General features: G+C 48.3%; 1 protein-coding gene across 3 annotated transcripts; it reads right to left on the bottom strand.

The window, feature by feature from the left end:
• Nucleotides 1–122: 122 nt before the first annotated feature.
• SCRN2 (secernin 2) lies at nucleotides 123–18,321 on the bottom strand. 3 transcript variants are annotated; one of them, XM_038754630.1, is made up of 8 exons: nucleotides 18,246–18,321; nucleotides 12,501–12,674; nucleotides 6,908–7,089; nucleotides 5,444–5,643; nucleotides 2,703–2,918; nucleotides 2,311–2,476; nucleotides 530–710; nucleotides 123–415 (listed from the first exon to the last, which is right to left on the bottom strand). In XM_038754630.1, the coding sequence occupies exons 2-8, from the start codon at nucleotides 12,672–12,674 to the stop codon at nucleotides 236–238; spliced, it is 1,299 nt and encodes a 432-aa protein (XP_038610558.1). In that variant the 5' UTR covers nucleotides 18,246–18,321; the 3' UTR covers nucleotides 123–235. The 3 variants fall into 3 exon arrangements, with proteins under 3 accessions (XP_038610558.1, XP_038610557.1, XP_038610559.1); XM_038754629.1 differs by having other exon boundaries at nucleotides 18,191–18,262; XM_038754631.1 differs by lacking the exon at nucleotides 18,246–18,321 and adding an exon at nucleotides 12,766–12,781.
• Nucleotides 18,322–20,030: the final 1,709 nt, after the last annotated feature.

Genomic DNA, 20,030 nt, shown 5'->3' with positions numbered 1-20,030 from the left:
GGCTCATTTGTTGGTTGGGACAGGGGCCTGTCAGGGCTGGGACCCCCACACTTCTACACCCTGTGGAAGCTGCGTTCTCGCCAACACCCGCCCCCGAAGGGCCCGGGCCCAAATTCAGCAAGCAGGAAAAAAAGGTTTATTGTGAGAAAGACCAGAGTCCACGGTGCGGGCCGCCGTCCGGGATGGGGGAAGGGGTCAGCCTCTTCCCAGAGGCTCCAACCTCTCCGACAGCAGGTCAGCGGTTCTGCCCCGGACCTTGGCCGTAGGCTTGGCTCTCCTGCTCCACACATCTCCCAAAGAGAGTGGCCAACTCCCGCGGGGCTGGCGTCACCTCCCCGGCCAGAAGCCCCCGCACGGCCTCCAGGCCCCGTTTCTCCAGGTCCCGCTGCGCCTGCTGGAGCCGCCGTGCCCACGCCTGCCAAGCCAGGAGCGACTGAGACCCTGGCACCTCCTCCTCCTCCAGGGCCCCGCACCACCCTGCCTCCCCTGACGTGGGAGAGGGGGATTCCCAGCCCTCCCAGTCACCTACCTGGTCGTTCTCCGCCTGCTCCAGGGCAGCCTGGTGGTCTCGGTACAGCTGGTGTCTGCGATCCACCTGGTGCTGGAAGCGAGGGAGGGTCCGGGCGGGGTCCCCCTCCCCGAAGCTGGGGGACAGGACCTGGGGCACCTGGGACACCCCTGCCCCGAACACGAAGGGCTTGAACACTGACCTGGAAAGAGGGGGTGATAACAATTACGGTACTTGGTAAGTGCTTCCTACGCGCCAGGCACTGTACTGAGCGCCGGGGTGAATCCAAGCAAATCGGGTTAGAAGCAGTCCCTATCCTACACGGGGCTCACAGCCTTAATCCCCGTTTTCCAGGTGCGGCCACTGAGGCCCAGAGAAGCCAAGCGGCTTGCCCAAAGTCACACAGCAGACAAGGGGCGGAGCCGGAATTAAATGTGCTGCCCAAATTCTCCCCCCCGTCCCCCCAAAATGACAGTCCCCTGGCAGAAAGGGTCTGTTTATTGTTGTATTGTACTCTCCCAAATGCTAGTAAGCGCCTAATAAATACGATTGAATGAGTCTAGACTGTGAGCCCAATGTTGGGTAGGGACTGTCTCTATATGTTGCCAACTTGTACTTCCCAAGCGCTTAGTACAGTGCTCTGCACCCAGTAAGCACTCAATAAATACGATCGAATGAATGAATGAGTAAAGGACAATGGGGAAGCAGCGTGGCTCAGTGGAAAGAGCCCGGGCTTTGGAGTCAGAGGTCAAGGGTTCAAATCCCGGCTCCGCCAACTGTCAGCTGTGTGACTTTGGGCAAGTCACTTCACTTGTCTGTGCCTCAATGACCTCATCAGTAAAATGGGGATTAAGACTCTGAGCCCCCCCGTGGGACAACCTGATCGCCTTGTAACCTCCCCAGTGCTTAGAACAGTGCTTTGCATATAGTAAGCGCTTAATAAGTGCGGGATTCACTTATTCATTCAATCGTATATTACATATTTACTATTCTATTTCTTTTTTGTTAACATGCTTTGTTTTGTTGTCTGTCTCCCCCTTCCAGACTGTGAGCCCGCTGTTGGGTAGGGACCGGCTCTATATGTTCCCCCTCCTCTCCCTCTCCATCCCCAATGCCTTACCTCCTTCCCCTCCCCACAGCACTTGCATATCTGCATGTATGTTTGTATGTCTATTACTCTATTTTACTTGTACATATTTATTCTATTTATTTTATTTTGTTAATATGCGGTGTTGTCTGTCCTCCCCTTCCAGACTGTGAGCCCGCTGTTGGGTAGGGACCGGCTCTATATGTTCCCCCTCCTCCCCCTCTCCATCACCCGCCCGCCTTACCTCCTCCCCCTCCCCACAGCACTTGCCTATATGTTTGTACGTCTGTATTACTCTATTTTACCTGTACATATTTATTCTATTTATTTTATTTTGTTAATATGTGCTGTTGTCTGTCCTCCCCTTCTAGCCTGTGAGCCCGCTGTTGGGTAGGGACCGCCTCTATATGCTGCCAACTTGGACTTCCCAAGCGCTTAGTCCAGTGCTCTGCACACAGTAAGCGCTCAATCAATACGGCTGAATGAATAATAAGTACCATCATCATTATTATTATAATGGCAGAACAGCGGACAACACCCGGCCACGTGCCCCTCTGGGTTACAGGACTATGAAGAGGGAAGGAGCTCCTGCGGGGACGACCCTGAGGAGGGCATTCATTCATTCAATCGTATTTATTGAGCGCTTACAGTGTGCAGAGCACTGTACTCAGCGCTCCATCAATCCACACGCCCCCCCGCTTCTGATTCCCTGTACCTGGAGGGGTCCGGCGTGGCGGTGAGGAAGTGGACGCAAGGCCGGGTGGGGTCCCGGGGCAGGACGGAAACCATGCTGGCTGTGGTGCGGAAGCCGCCCGAATCCATACAGATACCGCTGACCTTGTCCCGCAGGATTCCCATCAAGCTCTCGGCCGTGAGGGTGCCTGCCAGCCCAAGGAAGGGGTGGTGGGGGCGAATGGCCGAGCAGGAGTCGTCGCCACCCACTCGGGAAGGGCCCACTGTTGGGTAGGGACCGTATATGTTGCCAACTTGGACTTCCCAAGCGCTCGGTACAGTGCTGTGCACACAGTAAGTGCTCAATAAATACAATTGATTGATTGATAGGGGAGACCCGAACGATACGGCGGGGCCCCGGCTTCCTCTGCTCACCCTCCAGGCCCTGCAGCAGTTCCCGGCCGCAACGGAAGCGGGCCTTGGCGGCTTCCATGCGCACCGGCTGCTGCGACAGCGAGAAGGCCTGGGCGAAATCAAAGGCAGCCTGCCCGTTCCACCGGTCCTGGGCCCGGGCGTGGGTCCGCAGCCCCGGGTGCTCGGCCGTGATCTCCGTCCCGATGCTCAGCTGGTTGGAGATGTTACGGGTGCCTCCTGGCCGGGAAGAAGGGTGGGTCAGGGGGCGTTCATTTGGATTTACGGAGCGCTTACTGGGCTCAGCTGGCTGGGAGAGTAACAATAATAATGATGATGATGGTATTTGTTAAGCGCTTACTATGTGCCAAGCACTGTTCTAAGCACCGAGGTAGATTCATGGTAATCAGGGTGTCCCACTTGGAGCTCACAGTCTTAATCCCTGTTTTACAGATGAGGTAACATAGGCACAGAGAAGTGACTTTTTCATTCGGTCGTATTTATTGAGCGCTTACTGTGTGCAGAGCACTGGACTAAGTGCTTGGGAAGTACAAGCCTCGCCCCAAGTCACACAGCTGACAAGTGGCGGAGCCGGGATTGGAACCCACGACCTCCGGCTCCCAAGCCCTGACATGGCGTAGCGGTACCTCCTTTCCTTCCCCACAGCACCTGTATATATGTATATATGTTTGTACATATTTATTACTCTATTAATTTATCTTACTTGTACATATCTGTTCTATTTATGTTATTTTGTTAGTATGTTTGGTTTTGTTCTCTGTCTCCCCCTTCTAGACTGTGAGCCCACTGTTGGGTAGGGACTGTATGTGTTGCCGACTTGTACTTCCCAAGCACTTAGTACAGTGCTCTGCACACAGTAATCGCTCAATAAATACGATTGATTGATTGATTGATTGATAGAGCACAGGTTTGGAAGTCGGAAGGCCACGGGTTCTTATCCCAGCTCCGCCACTTGTCTGCTGTATGACCTTGGCCAAGCGGCATCGCTTTTCTAGGCCTCAGTTCCCTCATCTGGAAAACGGCGATTGAGACTGGGAGCCCCACGTGGGACAGGGACTGGGTCCAACTCGATTTGCCTGTATTCACCTCAGCGCCTGGCACATCGCAAGCACTTACCGAATACCATCATCCTCGTTAATACAACGACGAGCAGACATATCCCCTGCCCACGGCGAGCTTTCAGTTTAGAAGGGGAAGCAGACAGGATCAGGCTGTGGCCTGTGGTCACTCATCCACCCAGGTGCCAGGGGTCTGTCTGTCTGTCTAACTTCTCTCCCTCCTCTTTCCACCTCACCCCCCATCTCCCTCTCATTCATTCAATCAATCAATCAATCGTATTTATTGAGTGCTTACTGTGCGTGGAGCACTGGACTAAGCGCTTGGGAAATACAAGTCGGTGACACATAGAGACAGTCCCTATCCACCAGCGGGCTCACAGTCTAGAAGGGGGAGACAGACAACAAAACCAAACATACAAACAAAATAAAATAAATAGAATAGATATGTGCAAGATAGAGTAATAAATATGTACAAACATATATACATATATACAGGCGATATACATATATACAGGGGGTATATATATATATATACATATATACAGTGCTCAATCGTATTTATTGAGCGCTTACTGTGTGCAGAGCACTGTACTAAGTGCTTGGGAGGTACAAGTTGGCTACATCTAGAGACGGTCCCTACCCAAACAATGGGCTCACAGTCTAGAAGGGGGAGACAGAGAACAAAACCAAACATACTAACAAAATAAAATAAATAGAATAGATATGTACAAGTAAGATAAATAAATAAATAGAGTAATAAATATGTACAAACATATATACATCTATACAGGTGATATACATATATACAGGTGGTATATATATATATATATATATATATATATATATATATATAGCGCTGTATATATGTGTGTGTGTGTGTGTGTGTGTGTGTGTGTGTGTGTGTGTGTGTATATATATACACAGAGTGCTCAATCGTATTTATTGAGCACTTACTGTGTGCAGAGCACTGTACCAAGCGCTTGGGAGGCACAAGTTGGCTACATCTAGAGACGGTCCCTACCCAAACAATGGGCTCACAGTCTAGAAGCGGGAGACAGAGAACAAAACCAAACATACTAACAAAATAAAATAAATAGAATAGATATGTACAAGTAAGATAAATAGAGTAATAAATATGTACAAACATATATACAGGTGATATACATATATACAGGTGGTATATATATATAGCGCTGTATATATGTATATATATATATACATATACACAGTGCTCAATCGTATTTATTGAGCGCTTATTGTGTGCAGAGCACTGTACTAAGCGCTTGGGCGGTACAAGTTGGCTACATCTAGAGACGGTCCCTACCCAAACAACGGGCTCACAGTCTAGAAGGGGGAGACAGACAACAAAAGCAAACATATGGACAGGTGTCAAGTCATCAGAATAAATAGAGAATAATTTCCTGGGGACTCATGACCAGGACTGGAAAAACATTCATTCATTCATTCATTCAATGGTATTCATTGAGCGCTTACTGTAAGCAAGCGTTTGAAGCCCTCGACTGTCCGTCTGCCGGGCACCCGCCACCTCCCACGGTCCGCCTCTCTCCCAGCAGAAGCCTGGCTAGGCCAGAGGGTGGAAGGGAATTGTAGGGGTGGCCCGGATCGGGATTTGGGATGAGTTCCCTCCACCTGGCCCCTACGGCAACCCCCCCGCGGTCCCCTCACTCTGGATCCTCTGAGCGGCCCAGAAGGGCCCGGCCGTCTCCAGCACCCAGGCCTCCCGGCGGTCAGCCAGCAGGAAGGTGTTGTGGTAGCAGAAGGGCGTGGGGTCTTCCCGGCAGCTGCCCCCCTGCCCGTGGCGCTCCAGCAGGGCAGTGATCACCCTCAGGGCCTCCTGCGCTGTTGTGCCCCGCTCCAGGCCCAGCCTGAAAAAAAAAATAAAATCAATCAACCCATCGTACATAGCGGATAGAGCCCGGGCCCGGGAGTTGCCAACTTGTACTTCCCAAGCACTTAGGATGGGTTCTAATCCCGACTCCACCACTCCTCCATTGCACGACTTGGCCTAAATCACTTCACTTCTCTGTTACCTCATCTGTAAAATCCCAGACTGAGCCCCTTCCTTCCTCTCCCCCTCCTCATCCCCCCCTCTTATCTCCTTCCCCTCCCCACAGAACCTGTATATATGTATATATATACATATATATGTATAAGTGCTCAATAAATACGATTGAATGAATAATAAATCCGTACAAACATATATATATGTTTGTATATATATGTATATATATATGTGTATATATATACATATGTATATATATGTGTATATATGTGTGTATATATATATGTTTGTACGGATTTATTATTCATTCAATCGTATTCATTGAGCGCTTACTTCCGGTCCCTTATGTCACCCCTGAGCGCTTACTGTGTGCAGAGCACTGTACTAAGCGCTTGGGAAGTCCAAGTTGGCAACATCTAGAGACGGTCCCTACCCAACAGCGGGCTCACAGTCTAGAAGGGGGAGACAGATAACAAAACATGTGGACAGGTGTCATTCACTCATTCAGTCATATTTACTGAGCGCTTACTGTGTGCACTCTAAATATTTAAGTAGAGTTTATTTACTCTATTTATTTATCTTACTTGTACATATCTATTCTATAGATATGCGAGAAGCAGTTTGGCTTAGTGGAAAGAGCCTGGGCTTTGGAGTCAGAGGTCATGGGTTCAAATCCCAACTCCACCACATGTCTGCTGTGTGACCTTGGGCAAGTCACTTAACTTCTCTGAGCCTCAGTTACCTCAACTGGAAAATGGGGATTAAGACTGTGAGCCCCACGCGGGACAACTTGATCACCTTGTATCCCCCCCAGCGCTTAGAACAGTGCTCTGCACATAGTAAGCGCTTAACAAATGCCATTATTATTATTATTATTATTATTATTCTATTTATTTTATTTTGTTAATATGTTTGGTTTTGTTGTCTGTCTGCCCCTTCTAGACTGTGAGCCTGCTGTTGGGTAGGGACCGTCTCTATGCGTTGCCAACTTGTACTTCCCAAGCGCTTGGTACAGTGCTCTGCACACAGTAAGTGCTCAGTAAATACGACTGATTGATTGATCATCGTTATTATTATTATTATTATTATTATCACACACCTTGCCCGTGGGCTAACCCGGGCCTCACCTGACCAGGTCCATTCCCAGCAGGGCCTCCTCCTGCCCGACGGGTTCCCGGGTCCACACGGCCTCATTGCCAATGCAGACGCCGTGCTCATTGGCGCCCATTTCAGCCCCCCACAGCCAGGCCGGGCGGCTCAGGATCACAGCGTGGGTTCTCTCCACCTGCTCTATCTGGATGTAGGTACACTGGGAAAAACAACAATAACAACAGTAACAATAATAACAATAATAATAATAATGGCATTTATTAAGCGCTTACTATGTGCAAAGCACTGTTCTAAGCACTGGGGAGGGATGCAGGTGGGCAGAGTGGGCCTCAGGCCTTGGGGGGGATCCTCCCCCATTTTCCCTACTGAGAGCTCACCTCCTCCAGGAGGCCTTCCCACACTCAGCCCCCTCCTTCCTCTCCCCCTCCCCCATCCCCCCTTACCTCCTTCCCCTCCCCACAGCACCTGTATATATGTTTGTACGGATTTATTACTCTATTTATTTGTACATATTTATTCTATTTATTTTATTTTGTTAATATGCTTTGTTTGGTTCTCTGTCTCCCCCTTCTAGACTGTGAGCCCACTGTGGGGTAGGGACCCGTCTCTAGATGTTGCCAACTTGGACTTCCCATGCGCTTAGTCCATTGCTCTGCACACAGTAAGCGCTCAATAAATACGATTGAATGAATGAATGAATAATAATAGAGAAGCAGCGTGGCTCAGTGGAAAGAGCCCGGGCTTTGGAGTCAGAGGTCATGGGTTCAAATCCCGGCTCCGCCAACTGTCAGCTGTGTGACTTTGGGCAAGCCGCTTCACTTCTCTGGGCCTCAGTTCCCTCATCTGGAAAATGGGGATTAAGACTGTGAGCCCCCCGGGGGACAACCTGATCACCTTGTCACCTCCCCAGCGCTTAGAACAGTGCTTTGCACATAGTAAGCGCTTAATAAATACCATCATCATTATTATTATTACAAGGGGCCCACGGGGGGCTCACAGTCTTAATCCCTATTTTACAGATGAGGGAACTGAGGCACAGAGAAGTCCAAAGTGCCCAAAGTCACACAGCTGAGAATTGGCGGAGCTGGGATTTGAACCCAAGACCTCTGACTCCAAAGCCCGGGCCACGCTGCTTCCCATAATACTATACTACTATGATAAATTGTAGTATTTTGAAAGTGCCTATTATTTGCTTATTATCGCTTAGAGCAACAGCGTGGCAGTGTACAGAGCGCTGTACTAAGTGCTTGGGAGAGTGCAATGTAACAATCTAACAGACACATTCCCTGCCCACAACGAGCTTACAGTCTAGAGGGGGAGAGAGAGATGTGAATATAAATAAATACATTAAGGATAGGTCCATAAATGCTGTGGGGCTGTGTGGGGATGAATAAAGATAGCAAGAAGCTATCTGAGAAGCAGCGTGGCTCAGTGGAAAGAGCATGGGCTTTGGAGTCAGAGGTCATTCATTCATTCAATCCTATTTATTGAGCGCTTACTGTGTGCAGAGCACTGTACTAAGCGCTTGGGAAGTCCAAGTTGGCAACATCTAGAGACGGTCCCTCCCCAACAGCGGGCTCACAGTCTAGACGGGGGAGACATGGGTTCAAATCTCAGCTCTGCCCATTGTCAGCTGTGTGACTTTGGGCAAGTCACTTCACTTCTCTGGGCCTCAGTGACCTCATCTGGAAAATGGGGATTAAGACCGTGCCCCCCCCCCCCCCACCATGGGACAACCTGATCACCTTGTAACCTCCCCAGCGCTTAGAACAGTGCTTTGCACATAGTAAGCGCTTAATAAATGCCATTATTATTATTAGCAAGTCGGGGTGACGTAGAAGAGGATGGAAGAAAAGGAGAAGACGGCTTAGTCAGGGAAAGCCTCTTGAAAGCTTTGACGGTGGGGAGGGTCAGTCAGTCTGTCAATCTTATTTATTGACTATAGACCTGTAAATATGTATATATGTTTGTACGTATTTATTACTCTATTTATTTATTTATTTTATTTGTACATATTTATTATATTTATATTATTTTTTTAATATGTTTTGTTTTGTTCTCTGTCTCCCCCTTCTAGACTGTGAGCCCGCTGTTGGGTAGGGACCGCCTCTATATGTTGCCAACTTGGACTTCCCAAGCGCTTAGTACAGTGCTCTGCACACAGTAAGCGCTCAGTAAATACGACAATGAATGAATGACACCTGTCCACATGTTTTGTTTTGTTGTCTGTCTCCCCTTTCTAGACTGTGAGCCCACTGTTGGGTAGGGACCGTCTCTAGATGTTGCCAACTTGGACTTCCCAAGCGCTTAGTACAGTGCTCTGCACACAGTAAGCGCTCAATAAATACGACTGAATGAATGAATGACACCTGTCCCCATGTTTTGTTTTGTTGTCTGTCTCCCCCTTCTAGACTGTGAGCCCGTTGTTGGGTAGGGACCGTCTCTAGATGTTGCCAACTTGGACTTCCCAAGCGCTTAGTACAGTGTTCTGCACACAGTAAGCGCTCAATAAATATGATTGAATGACTGAATGAGTGAATTGAATGCCTACTGTGTGCAGAGCGCTGTACTAAGCGATTGGGAGAATACAGTATAACAAGACACATTCCCTGCCCACAAAGACACATTCCCTGTGTGACCTTGGGCAAGTCACTTCACTTCTCTGGGCCTCAGTTCCCTCATCTGGAAAATGGGGGTTAAGACTGTGAGCCCCCCATGGGACAACCTGATCACCTTGTATCCCCCCAGCGCTTAGAACAGTGCTTTGCACATAGTAAACTGCTTAATAAATACCATCATTATTCTCTGGGCCTCATTCTCTCATCTGTAAAATGGGGATTAAGCTTGTGAGCCCTGCATGGGACAATCTGATCACCCTGTATCCTCCCCAGCGCTTAGAACAGTGCTTTCTCCCCCTTCTAGACTGTGAGCCCGTTGTTGGGTAGGGACCGTCTCTATTATGTTGCCAACTTGGACTTCCCAAGCGCTTAGTCCAGTGCTCTGCACACAGTAAGCGCTCAATAAATACGATTGAATGAATGAATGAATGAATTCCCTGCCTATTTTACAGATGAGCAAACTGCAGCTTAGAGAAGAAAAGTGATTTGCCCAAGGTCAAACTGCAGGCAAACGGCGGAGCTGGGCCCGAAGCTCAGATCCCGTGATTTGTAGCCCTTTGCTCTTTGCCCTGTGCCTCGCCGCTTCTCTGCGGACGGGAATGCAAGGCTCTGGGGCCCAGTGAGGGGCATCATCATCAATCGTATTTATTGAGCGCTTACTGTGTGCAGAGCACTGGACTAAGCGCTTGGGAAGTACAAATTGGCAACGTATAGAGACAGTCCCTACCCAACAGTGGGCTCACAGTCTACAAGGGGGAGACAAAACCAAACATACTAACAAAATAAAATAAATAGAATAGATATGTACAAGTAAAATAAGTAAATAAATAGAGTAATAAATAGGGGCATCATCATCAATCCTATTTATTGAGCACTTACTGTGTGCAGAGCACTGTACTAAGCGCTTGGGAAGTACAAATTGGCAACATATAGAGACAGTCCCTACCCAACAGTGGGCTCACAGTCTAAAAGGGGGAGACAAAACCAAACATGCTAACAAAATAAAATAAATAGAATAGATATGTACAAGTGAAATAAGTAAATGAATAGAGTAATAAATAGGGGCATCATCATCAATCGTATTTATTGAGCGCTTACTGTGTGCAGAGCACTGGACTAAGCGCTTGGGAAGTACAAATTGGCAACATATAGAGACAGTCCCTACCCAACAGTGGGCTCACAGTCTAAAAGGGGGAGACAAAACCAAACATACTAGCAAAATAAAATAAATAGAATAGATATGTACAAGTAAAATCAATCAATCAATCGAGTAATAAATATGTACAAACATATACACATATATACAGGTGCTGTGGGGAAGGGAAGGAGGTAAGATGGGGGGATGGAGAGGGGGACGAGGGGGAGAGGAAGGAAGGGGCTCAGTCTGGGAAGGCCTCCAACAGCATCCCCGTGCCCACCTTCCCGGGCCCATGCCCACCGTCCCAGCCTATTTTACAGACGAGCAAACTGCAGCTTAGAGCATAGAAGCAGCGTGGCTCAGTGGAAATCAATCAATCAATCAATCGTATTTATTGAGCGCTTACTGTGTGCAGAGCACTGGACTAAGCGCTTGGGAAGTACAAGTTGGCAACAGATTAAGACGGTCCCTACCCAACAGTGGGCTCACAGTCTAAAAGGGGGAGGCAAAACCAAACATACTAACAAAATAAAATAAATAGAATAGATATGTACAAGTAAAATAAATAAATAAATAGAGTAATAAATATGTACAAACATATATCCATATATACAGGTGCTGTGGGGAAGAGAAGGAGGTAAGATGCGGGGGATGGAGAGGGGGACGAGGGGGAGAGGAAGGAAGGGGCTCAGTCTGGGAAGGCCTCCAACAGCATCCCCATGCCCGCCCTCCCGGGCCCATGCCCACCGTCCCAGCCTATTTTACAGACGAGCAAACTGCAGCTTGGAGCATAGAAGCAGCGTGGCTCAGTGGAAATCAATCAATCAATCAATCGTATTTATTGAGCGCTTACCGTGTGCAGAGCACTGTACTAAGGCTTGGGAAGTCCAAGTTGGCAACATAGAGAGACGGTCCCTACCCAACAGCGGGCTCACAGTCTAGGAGGGGGAGACAGACAACAAAGCAAAACATGTGGACGGGTGTCATTCATTCATTCAGTCTTTTATTGAGCACTTGCTGTGTGCAGAGCACTGTAATAAGCGCTTGGGAACTACAAGTTGGCAACATATAGAGACGGTCCCTACTCAACAGTGGGCTCACAGTCTAAAAGGAGGAGACAGAGAACAAAACCAAACATATTAACAAAATAAAATAAATAGAATAGATATGTACAGTAAAATAAATAGAGTAATAAATATGTCCAAACATATATACATATGTACAGGTGCTGTGGGGAAGGGAAGGAGGTAAGATGGGGGGGGATGGAGAGGGGGAGAGGAAGGAGGGGGCTCAGTCTGGGAAGGCCTCCAGACCTTCCAGAGCCTGGGCTTTGGAGTCAGAGGTCATGGGTTCAAATCCAGGCTCCACCACTTGTCAGCTGATTGACTTTGGGCAAGTCACTTCTCTTCTAGACTGTGAGCCCACTGTTGGGTAGGGACTGTCTCTATATGTTGCCAGCTTGTACTTCCCAAGCGCTTAGTACAGTGCTCTGCACACAGTAAGTGCTCAATAAATACTATTGATTGATTGATTCTCTGGGCCTCAGTTCCCTCATCTGTCAAATGGGGATTAAGGCTGTGAGCCCCACGTGGGACAACCTGACCCACCTTGTAACCTCCCCAGTGCTTAGAACAGTGCCTTGCACATAGTGAGCGCTTAATAAATGCCATTATTATTATTATTAGAAGTGATCTGCCCGCGGTGGAGCTGGGCCCACAACTCGGATCCTGTGATTCCTAGCCCTGTGTTCTTTGCCCTGTGCCTCGCCGCTTCTCTGCGGACGGCAATGCAGGGCTCTGGGGCCTAGCGAGGGGCATCCCCGTGCCCCTGCCCACCGGTCCCAGCCGGGCTGACCTGCAGTGGGGTCCCGGGGTGATGGCAGGCTGCCGCTTGGTACACGACCTCCTGCACCTCGTCCCGGGGCCGGTCCGAGTTCTTGGCAAAGATGACGGCCGGCCAGGCGGAGGCCGGGGGCAGGGAGACGAAGCAGTCGCAGGAACAGGGGGAGGAGAGGCTTGGCAGGGCCATCTGCGAAGAAGGAACTCAGGGTGAGGGCCACACGTCCTCAGGTGCCCCTCTGCCTCCAAGCAAGCCAGCCAGCCACCTACTGTATACGTACCACTTCTTCTGGCAGAAACTCCTCACCCTGGGCTTCAAGGCTGTCCATCCCTTTGCCCCCTCCTACCTCACCTCCCTTCTCTCCTTCCCCAGCCCAGCCCGCACCCTCCGCTCCTCTGCCATCACTCACCTCCTCACCGTACCTCGTTCTCGCCCATCCCGCCATCGACCCCCGGCCCACGTCCTCCCCCTGGCCCGGAATGCCCTCCCTCCGCACATAATAATAATAATAATGATGGCATTTATTAAGCGCTTACTCTGTGCAAAGCACTGTTCTAAGCGCTGGGGAGGTTACAAGGTGATCAAGTTGTCCCACTGGGGGCTCACAGTCTCCATCCCCATTTTACAGATGAGGTACACTGAGGCACAGAGAAGTGAAGTGACTTGCCCAAAGTCACACAGCTGGCAATTGGCAGAGCCGGGATTTGAACCCATGACCTCGGACTCCAAAGCCCGGGCTCTTTCCACTGAGCCACGCTGCTTCTCGAAGCTAGCTCTCTTCCTCCCTTCAAGGCCCTACTGAGAGCTCACCTCCTCCAGGAGGCCTTCCCACACTGAGCACCCTCCTTCCTCCCCCTCTCCTCCCCCTCTCCATACCTCCTTCCCCTCCCCACAGCACCTGCATATATGTTTGTATGGATTTATTACTCTATTTATTTATTTATTTTACTTGTACATATCTATTCTATTTATTTTATTTTGTTAATATGTTTTGTTTTGTTGCCTGTCTCCCCCTTCTAGACTGTGAGCCCGCTGTTGGGTAGGGACCGTCTCTATATGTTGCCAACTTGGACTTCCCAAACGCTTAGTCCAGTGCTCTGCACACAGTAAGCGCTCAATAAATACGATTGAGTGAATGAATGAATGAATATGTTGCCCACTTGTACTTCCCAAACGCTTAGTCCAGTGCTCTGCACACGGTAAGCGCTCAATAAATACGATTGAGTGAATGAATGAATATGTTGCCCACTTGTACTTCCCAGGTGCTTAATCCAGTGCTCTGCACACAGTAATTGCTCAATAAATACGATTGAATGAATGAATGATTATTATTAACAAATAGCACAATTATTATTGCAGCACTTAGTACAGTGCCCAGCACTTAGTACGGTGCCTGGCGCACAGTAGGAGCTTAACAAATACCCCAATTATTATAATAATAATTATTAATAACCAACATCCCAGTTAATATTACAGCAGCTGGTACGGCGCCCAGCGCTTAATACAGTGCCTGGCACACATAAAAAGTGCTTAACAATTCCCCCAATTATTATTATGATCAAATAGCACAATTATCATTACAGCACTCAGTACAGTGCCCAGCACTTAGTACGGTGCCTGGCGCACAGTAGGAGCTTAATAATAATAATAATAATAATAATGGCATTTGTTAAGCGCTTACTATGTGCAAAGCACTGTTCTAAGCGCTGGGGGGGATACAATGTGATCAGATTGTCCCACGGAGGCCTCACAGTCTTAATCCCCATTTTACAGATGAGGTAACTGAGGCTCAGAGAGGTTAAGTGACTTGCCCAAGGTCACCCAGCGGACGTGGTGGAGCCGGGATTCGAACCCACGACCTCTGACTCCAAAGCCTGGGCTCTTCCCACTGAGCATAATAATAATTATTATTAATAACAAACACCCCAGTTATTATTACAGCACCTGGTACGGCACCCAGCGCTTAATACAGTGCCTGGCATACATAAAAAGTGCTTAACAAATACACCAATTATTATAATGATTATTATTAATAACAAACACCCCAGTTAATATTACAGCACCTGGTACAGCGCGCCCAGCGCTTAATACAGTGCCTGGCACACATAAAAAGTGCTTAACAAGTACCCCAATTATTATAATGATTATTATTAATAACACACACCCCAGTTATTATTACAGCAGCTGGTACGGCGCCCAGCGCTTAATACAGTGCCTGGCACACATAAAACGTGCTTAACAAATACCCCAATTATTATAATGATCATTATTAATAACAAACACCCCAGTTAATATTACAGCACCTGGTACGGTGCCCAGCGCTTAATACAGTGCCTGGCATACACAAAAAGTGCTTAACAAATACCCCAATTATTATAATGATTATGATTAATAACAAACACCCCAGTTAATATTACAGCACCTGGTAGGGCGCCCCGCGCTTAATACAGTGCCTGGCACACATAAAAAGTGCTTAACAAGTACCCCAATTATTATAATGACTATTATTAATAACACACACCCCAGTTATTATTACAGCAGCTGGTACGGCGCCCAGCGCTTAATACAGTGCCTGGCACACATAAAACGTGCTTAACAAATACCCCAATTATTATAATGATCATTATTAATAACAAACACCCCAGTTAATATTACAGCACCTGGTACGGTGCCCAGCGCTTAATACAGTGCCTGGCATACACAAAAAGTGCTTAACAAATACCCCAATTATTATAATGATTATGATTAATAACAAACACCCCAGTTAATATTACAGCACCTGGTAGGGCGCCCCACGCTTAATACAGTGCCTGGCACACATAAAAAGTGCTTAACAAATACCCCAATTATTATAATGATTATTATTAATAACAAACACCCCAGTTATTATTACAGCACCTGGTAGGGCGCCCAGCGCTTAATACAGTGCCTGGCACGCATAAAAAGTGCTTAACAAATACCCCAATTACTATAATGATTATGATTAATAACAAACACCCCAGTTATTATTACAGCACCTGGTACGGTGCCCAGCGCTTAATACAGTGCCTGGCATACACAAAAAGTGCTTAACAAATACCCCAATTATTATAATGATTATGATTAATAACAAACACCCCAGTTAATATTACAGCACCTGGTAGGGCGCCCCGCGCTTAATACAGTGCCTGGCACACATAAAAAGTGCTTAACAAGTACCCCAATTATTATAATGATTATGATTAATAACAAACACCCCAGTTAATATTACAGCACCTGGTAGGGCGCCCAGCGCTTAATACAATGCCTGGCACACACAAAAAGTGCTTAACAAATACCCCAATTACTATAATGATTATGATTAATAACAAACACCCCAGTTATTATTACAGCACCTGGTACGGTGCCCCGCGCTTAATACAGTGCCTGGCACACATAGAAAGTGCTTAACAAATACCCCAATTATTATAATGATTATGATTAATAACAAACACCCCAGTTAATATTACAGCCCCTGGTACGGTGCCCCGCGCTTAATACAGTGCCTGGCACACATAAAAAGTGCTTAACAAATACCCCAATTATTATAATGACTATTATTAATAACAAACACACACCCCAGTTAATATTACAGCACCTGGTACGGCGCCCAGCGCTTAATACAGTGCCTGGCACACATAAAAGGTGCTTAACAAATACCCCAATTATTATAATGATTATTATTAATAACAAACACCCCAGTTAATATTACAGCACCTGGTAGGGCGCCCCGCGCTTAATACAGTGCCTGGCACACATAAAAAGCGCTTAACACTTTTTAAGGGAAGCAGCGTGGCTCAGTGGAAAGAGCCCGGGCTTTGGAGCCAGAGGTCATGGGTTCAAGTCCCGGGTCCGCCACTTGTCAGCTGTGTGACTTTAGGCAAGTCGCTTCACTTCTCTGGGCCTCAGTTCCCTCATCTGGAAAATGGGGATGAAGACTGGGAGCCCCCCAGTGGGACAACCTGATCACCTTGTAACCTCCCCAGCGCTTAGAACAGTGCTTTGCACGTAGTAAGCGCTTAATAAATACTATCATTATTATTAACAAATACCCCAATTATTATAATGATTCTCAATCAATCAATCGTATTTATTGAGCGCTTACTACGTGCAGAGCACTGTACTAAGCGCTTGGCACTGTACTAAGCGCTTGATTAATACGATTATCATATTATTATGATTAATTAATTAATATCATATATTAATTATGTTAATAATATTTATTTATTTATTTTATTTGTACATATCTATTCTATTTATTTTATTTTGTTAGTCTGTTTGGTTTTGTTCCCTGTCTCCCCCTTTTAGACTGTGAGCCCACTGTTGGGTAGGGACTGTCTCTATATGTTGCCAATTTGTACTTCCCAAGCGCTTAGTACAGTGCTCTGCACACAGTAAGCGCTCAATAAATACGATTGATGATGATGAGGACCCCCCCGTGGGACAACCTGATCACCTTGTAACCTCCCCAGCGCTTAGAACAGGGCTTTGCACGTAGTAAGCGCTTAATAAACACTATCATTATTATTAACAAATACCCCAATTATTATAATGATTATCAATCAATCAATCGTATTTACTGAGCACTTACTATGTGCAGAGCACTGTACTAAGCGCTTGGCACTGTACTAAGCGCTTGATTAATACGATTATCATATTATTATGATTTATTAATTACTATCATATATTAATTATATTAATAATATTTATTTATTTATTTGTACATATCTATTCTCTTTATTTTATTCTGTTAGTCTGTTTGGTTTTGTTCTCCGTCTCCCCCTTTTAGACTGTGAGCCCACCGTTGGGTAGGGACTGTCTCTATATGTTGCCAGCTTGTCCTTCCCAAGCGCTTAGTACAGTGCTCTGCGCACAGTAAGCGCTCAATAAATACGATTGATGATGATGATGATGAGGAGGACCCCCCCCGTGGGACAGCCTGATCACCTTGTAACCTCCCCAGCGCTTAGAACAGGGCTTTGCACGTAGTAAGCGCTTAATAAACACTATCATTATTATTAACAAATACCCCAATTATTATAATGACTATCAATCAATCAATCGTATTTACTGAGCACTTACTACGTGCAGAGCACTGTACTAAGCGCTTGGCACTGTACTAAGCGCTTGATTAATACGATTATCATATTATTATGATTAATTAATTAATATCATATATTAATTATGTTAATAATATTTATTTATTTATTTTATTTGTACATATCTATTCTATTTATTTTATTTTGTTAGTCTGTTTGGTTTTGTTCCCTGTCTCCCCCTTTTAGACTGTGAGCCCACTGTTGGGTAGGGACTGTCTCAATATGTTGCCAATTTGTACTTCCCAAGCGCTTAGTACAGTGCTCTGCACACAGTAAGCGCTCAATAAATACGGTTGATGATGATGATCATTAATATATTATAATTAATTAAAAATTAATTAATTAATATCCTATATTAATATGATTAACAACAAACACCCCAGTTAATATTACAGCACCCGGTACGGCAACCAGCGCTTAATACAGTGCCTGGCACACACAAAAAGTGCTTAACAAATAGCCCAATTGTTATTATTCTGACTGCTCCCCTTCCTCTGACGCTGCCTGGAGGAATGCCCCCCTCCGGGCACTGCAATCACCCCCCCATCCCCCTAATAATAATGATGAGGGTATTTATTGAGCGCTTACTATGTGCCAAGCGCTGCTGTTGTAAGCTAAGCGAGCCCCCTTCCCCAGGGCAGACCTGGAATGGCACGCAGGCAGGTCCACACACGTCCACACCCACGTGTCCACTCCACACAACAACAACACACACACAGACGTCTCCCGGTGCTGAGGCCCCGCCCAGCAGGAGAAGCAGGACGGGGCGGGGCCTAAGGCGCGGACCAATAGGAATCAGGGGGCGGGGCGGGGGGCCAATAGGAACCCGGGGGCGTGGCCTCGGTGGAGACATGAAGGGACGGGGCCCAATAGGGGTCCCCGGCGGAGCCAGGAAGGGGCGGGGCCCAATACGGAGACCAATAGGGAGGCGGGGGGCGTGGCCTTGGGCGGAGACATGAAGGGGCGGGGCCTAGGACGGGGCCCAATCGGAATCCGGGGGGCGTGGCCTTGGGCGGAGACATGACGGGGCGGGGCCTAGGACGGGGTCCAATAGGGATCCCCGGCGGAGCCAGGAAGGGGAGGGGCCTAATACGGGGACCAATGGGGACCCGGGGGCGTGGCGGGGCCTAAGGCGGGGCCCACCTAGAATCCGGGGGGTGTGGACTCGGGTGGAGACATGAAGGGGAGGGGTCTAGGATGGGGCCCAATAGGGATCCCCGGCGGAGCCAGGAAGGGGCGAGGCCTAAAACGGGGACCAATAGGGACCCGGGGGCGTGGCCTCGGGGGGAATCAGGAAGGGACGGGGCCTAGGACGGGCCCCAATAGGGATCCGGGGGGCGTGATCTCGGCGGAGCAAGGAAGGGGCGAGGCCTAAAACGAGGCCCAATAGGGACCCTGGGGGGGCGTGGCCTCGGTGGAGACATGAAGGGGCGGGGCCTAGGACGCGGCCCAGTCGGAATCCGGGGGGCGTGGTCTCGGGTGAAGCCATGGAGGGGCGGGGCCTAGGACGGGGCCCAATAGGGATCCCCGGCGGAGTCAGGAAGGGGCGGGGCCTAAGACGGGAACCAATAGGGACACGGAGGCGTGGCGGGGCCTAAGAGGGGGCCCACCTGGAATCCGGGGGTGTGGCCTCGGGTGGAGACTTGAAGGGGAGGGGCCTAGGACGGGGCCCAATCGGAATCCGGGGGGCGTGGCCTCGGGTGAAGCCAGGGAGGGGCGGGGCCTAAGACGGGGACCAATAGGGACCCGGGGGCGTGGCCTCGGGTGGAATCAGGAAGGGGCGGGGCCTAGGACGGGCCCCAAGAGGGATCCGGGGGGCGTGATCTCGGTGGAGCAAAGAAGGGGCGAGGCCTAAGAGAGGCCCAATAGGGACCCTGGGGGGCGTGGCCTCGGTGGATACATGAAGGGGCGGGACCTAGGACGGGCCCAATAGGAATCCTGGGGGGCGTGGTCTCGGGGGGAGCTAGGGAGGGGCGGGGCCTAGGACGGAGCCCAATAGGGACCCCCGGCGGAGCCAGGAATGGGCGGGGCCTGGGGAGAGGACCAATAGGGACCCGGGGGCGTGGCCTCGGGTGGACTCCAGAGGGCGGGGCCTAGGGCGGGGGCGGGGCCTAAGACGGGACCCAATAGGAATAGTGATTCCCTCCCCCTTTATTTATTTATTTGTTTGTTTCATTGCCTGCTTATTTATTTTATTATTTATTTATTTATTTATTTTATTATTTATTTATTTTATTTGTACATGTCTATTGTATTTATTTTATTTTGTTAGTATATTTGGTTTTGTTCTCTGTCTCCCCCTTTTAGACTGTGAGCCCACTGTTGGGTAGGGACTGTCTCTATATGTTGCCAATTTGTACTTCCCAAGCGCTTAGTCCAGTGCTCTGCACATAGTAAGCGCTCAATAAATACGATTGATGATGATGAT

This window comes from Tachyglossus aculeatus, chromosome 11, assembly GCF_015852505.1.
Source record: "Tachyglossus aculeatus isolate mTacAcu1 chromosome 11, mTacAcu1.pri, whole genome shotgun sequence".
Lineage (NCBI taxonomy): Eukaryota > Metazoa > Chordata > Mammalia > Monotremata > Tachyglossidae > Tachyglossus > Tachyglossus aculeatus.
This window is presented reverse-complemented; position numbering and strand designations above follow the sequence as displayed.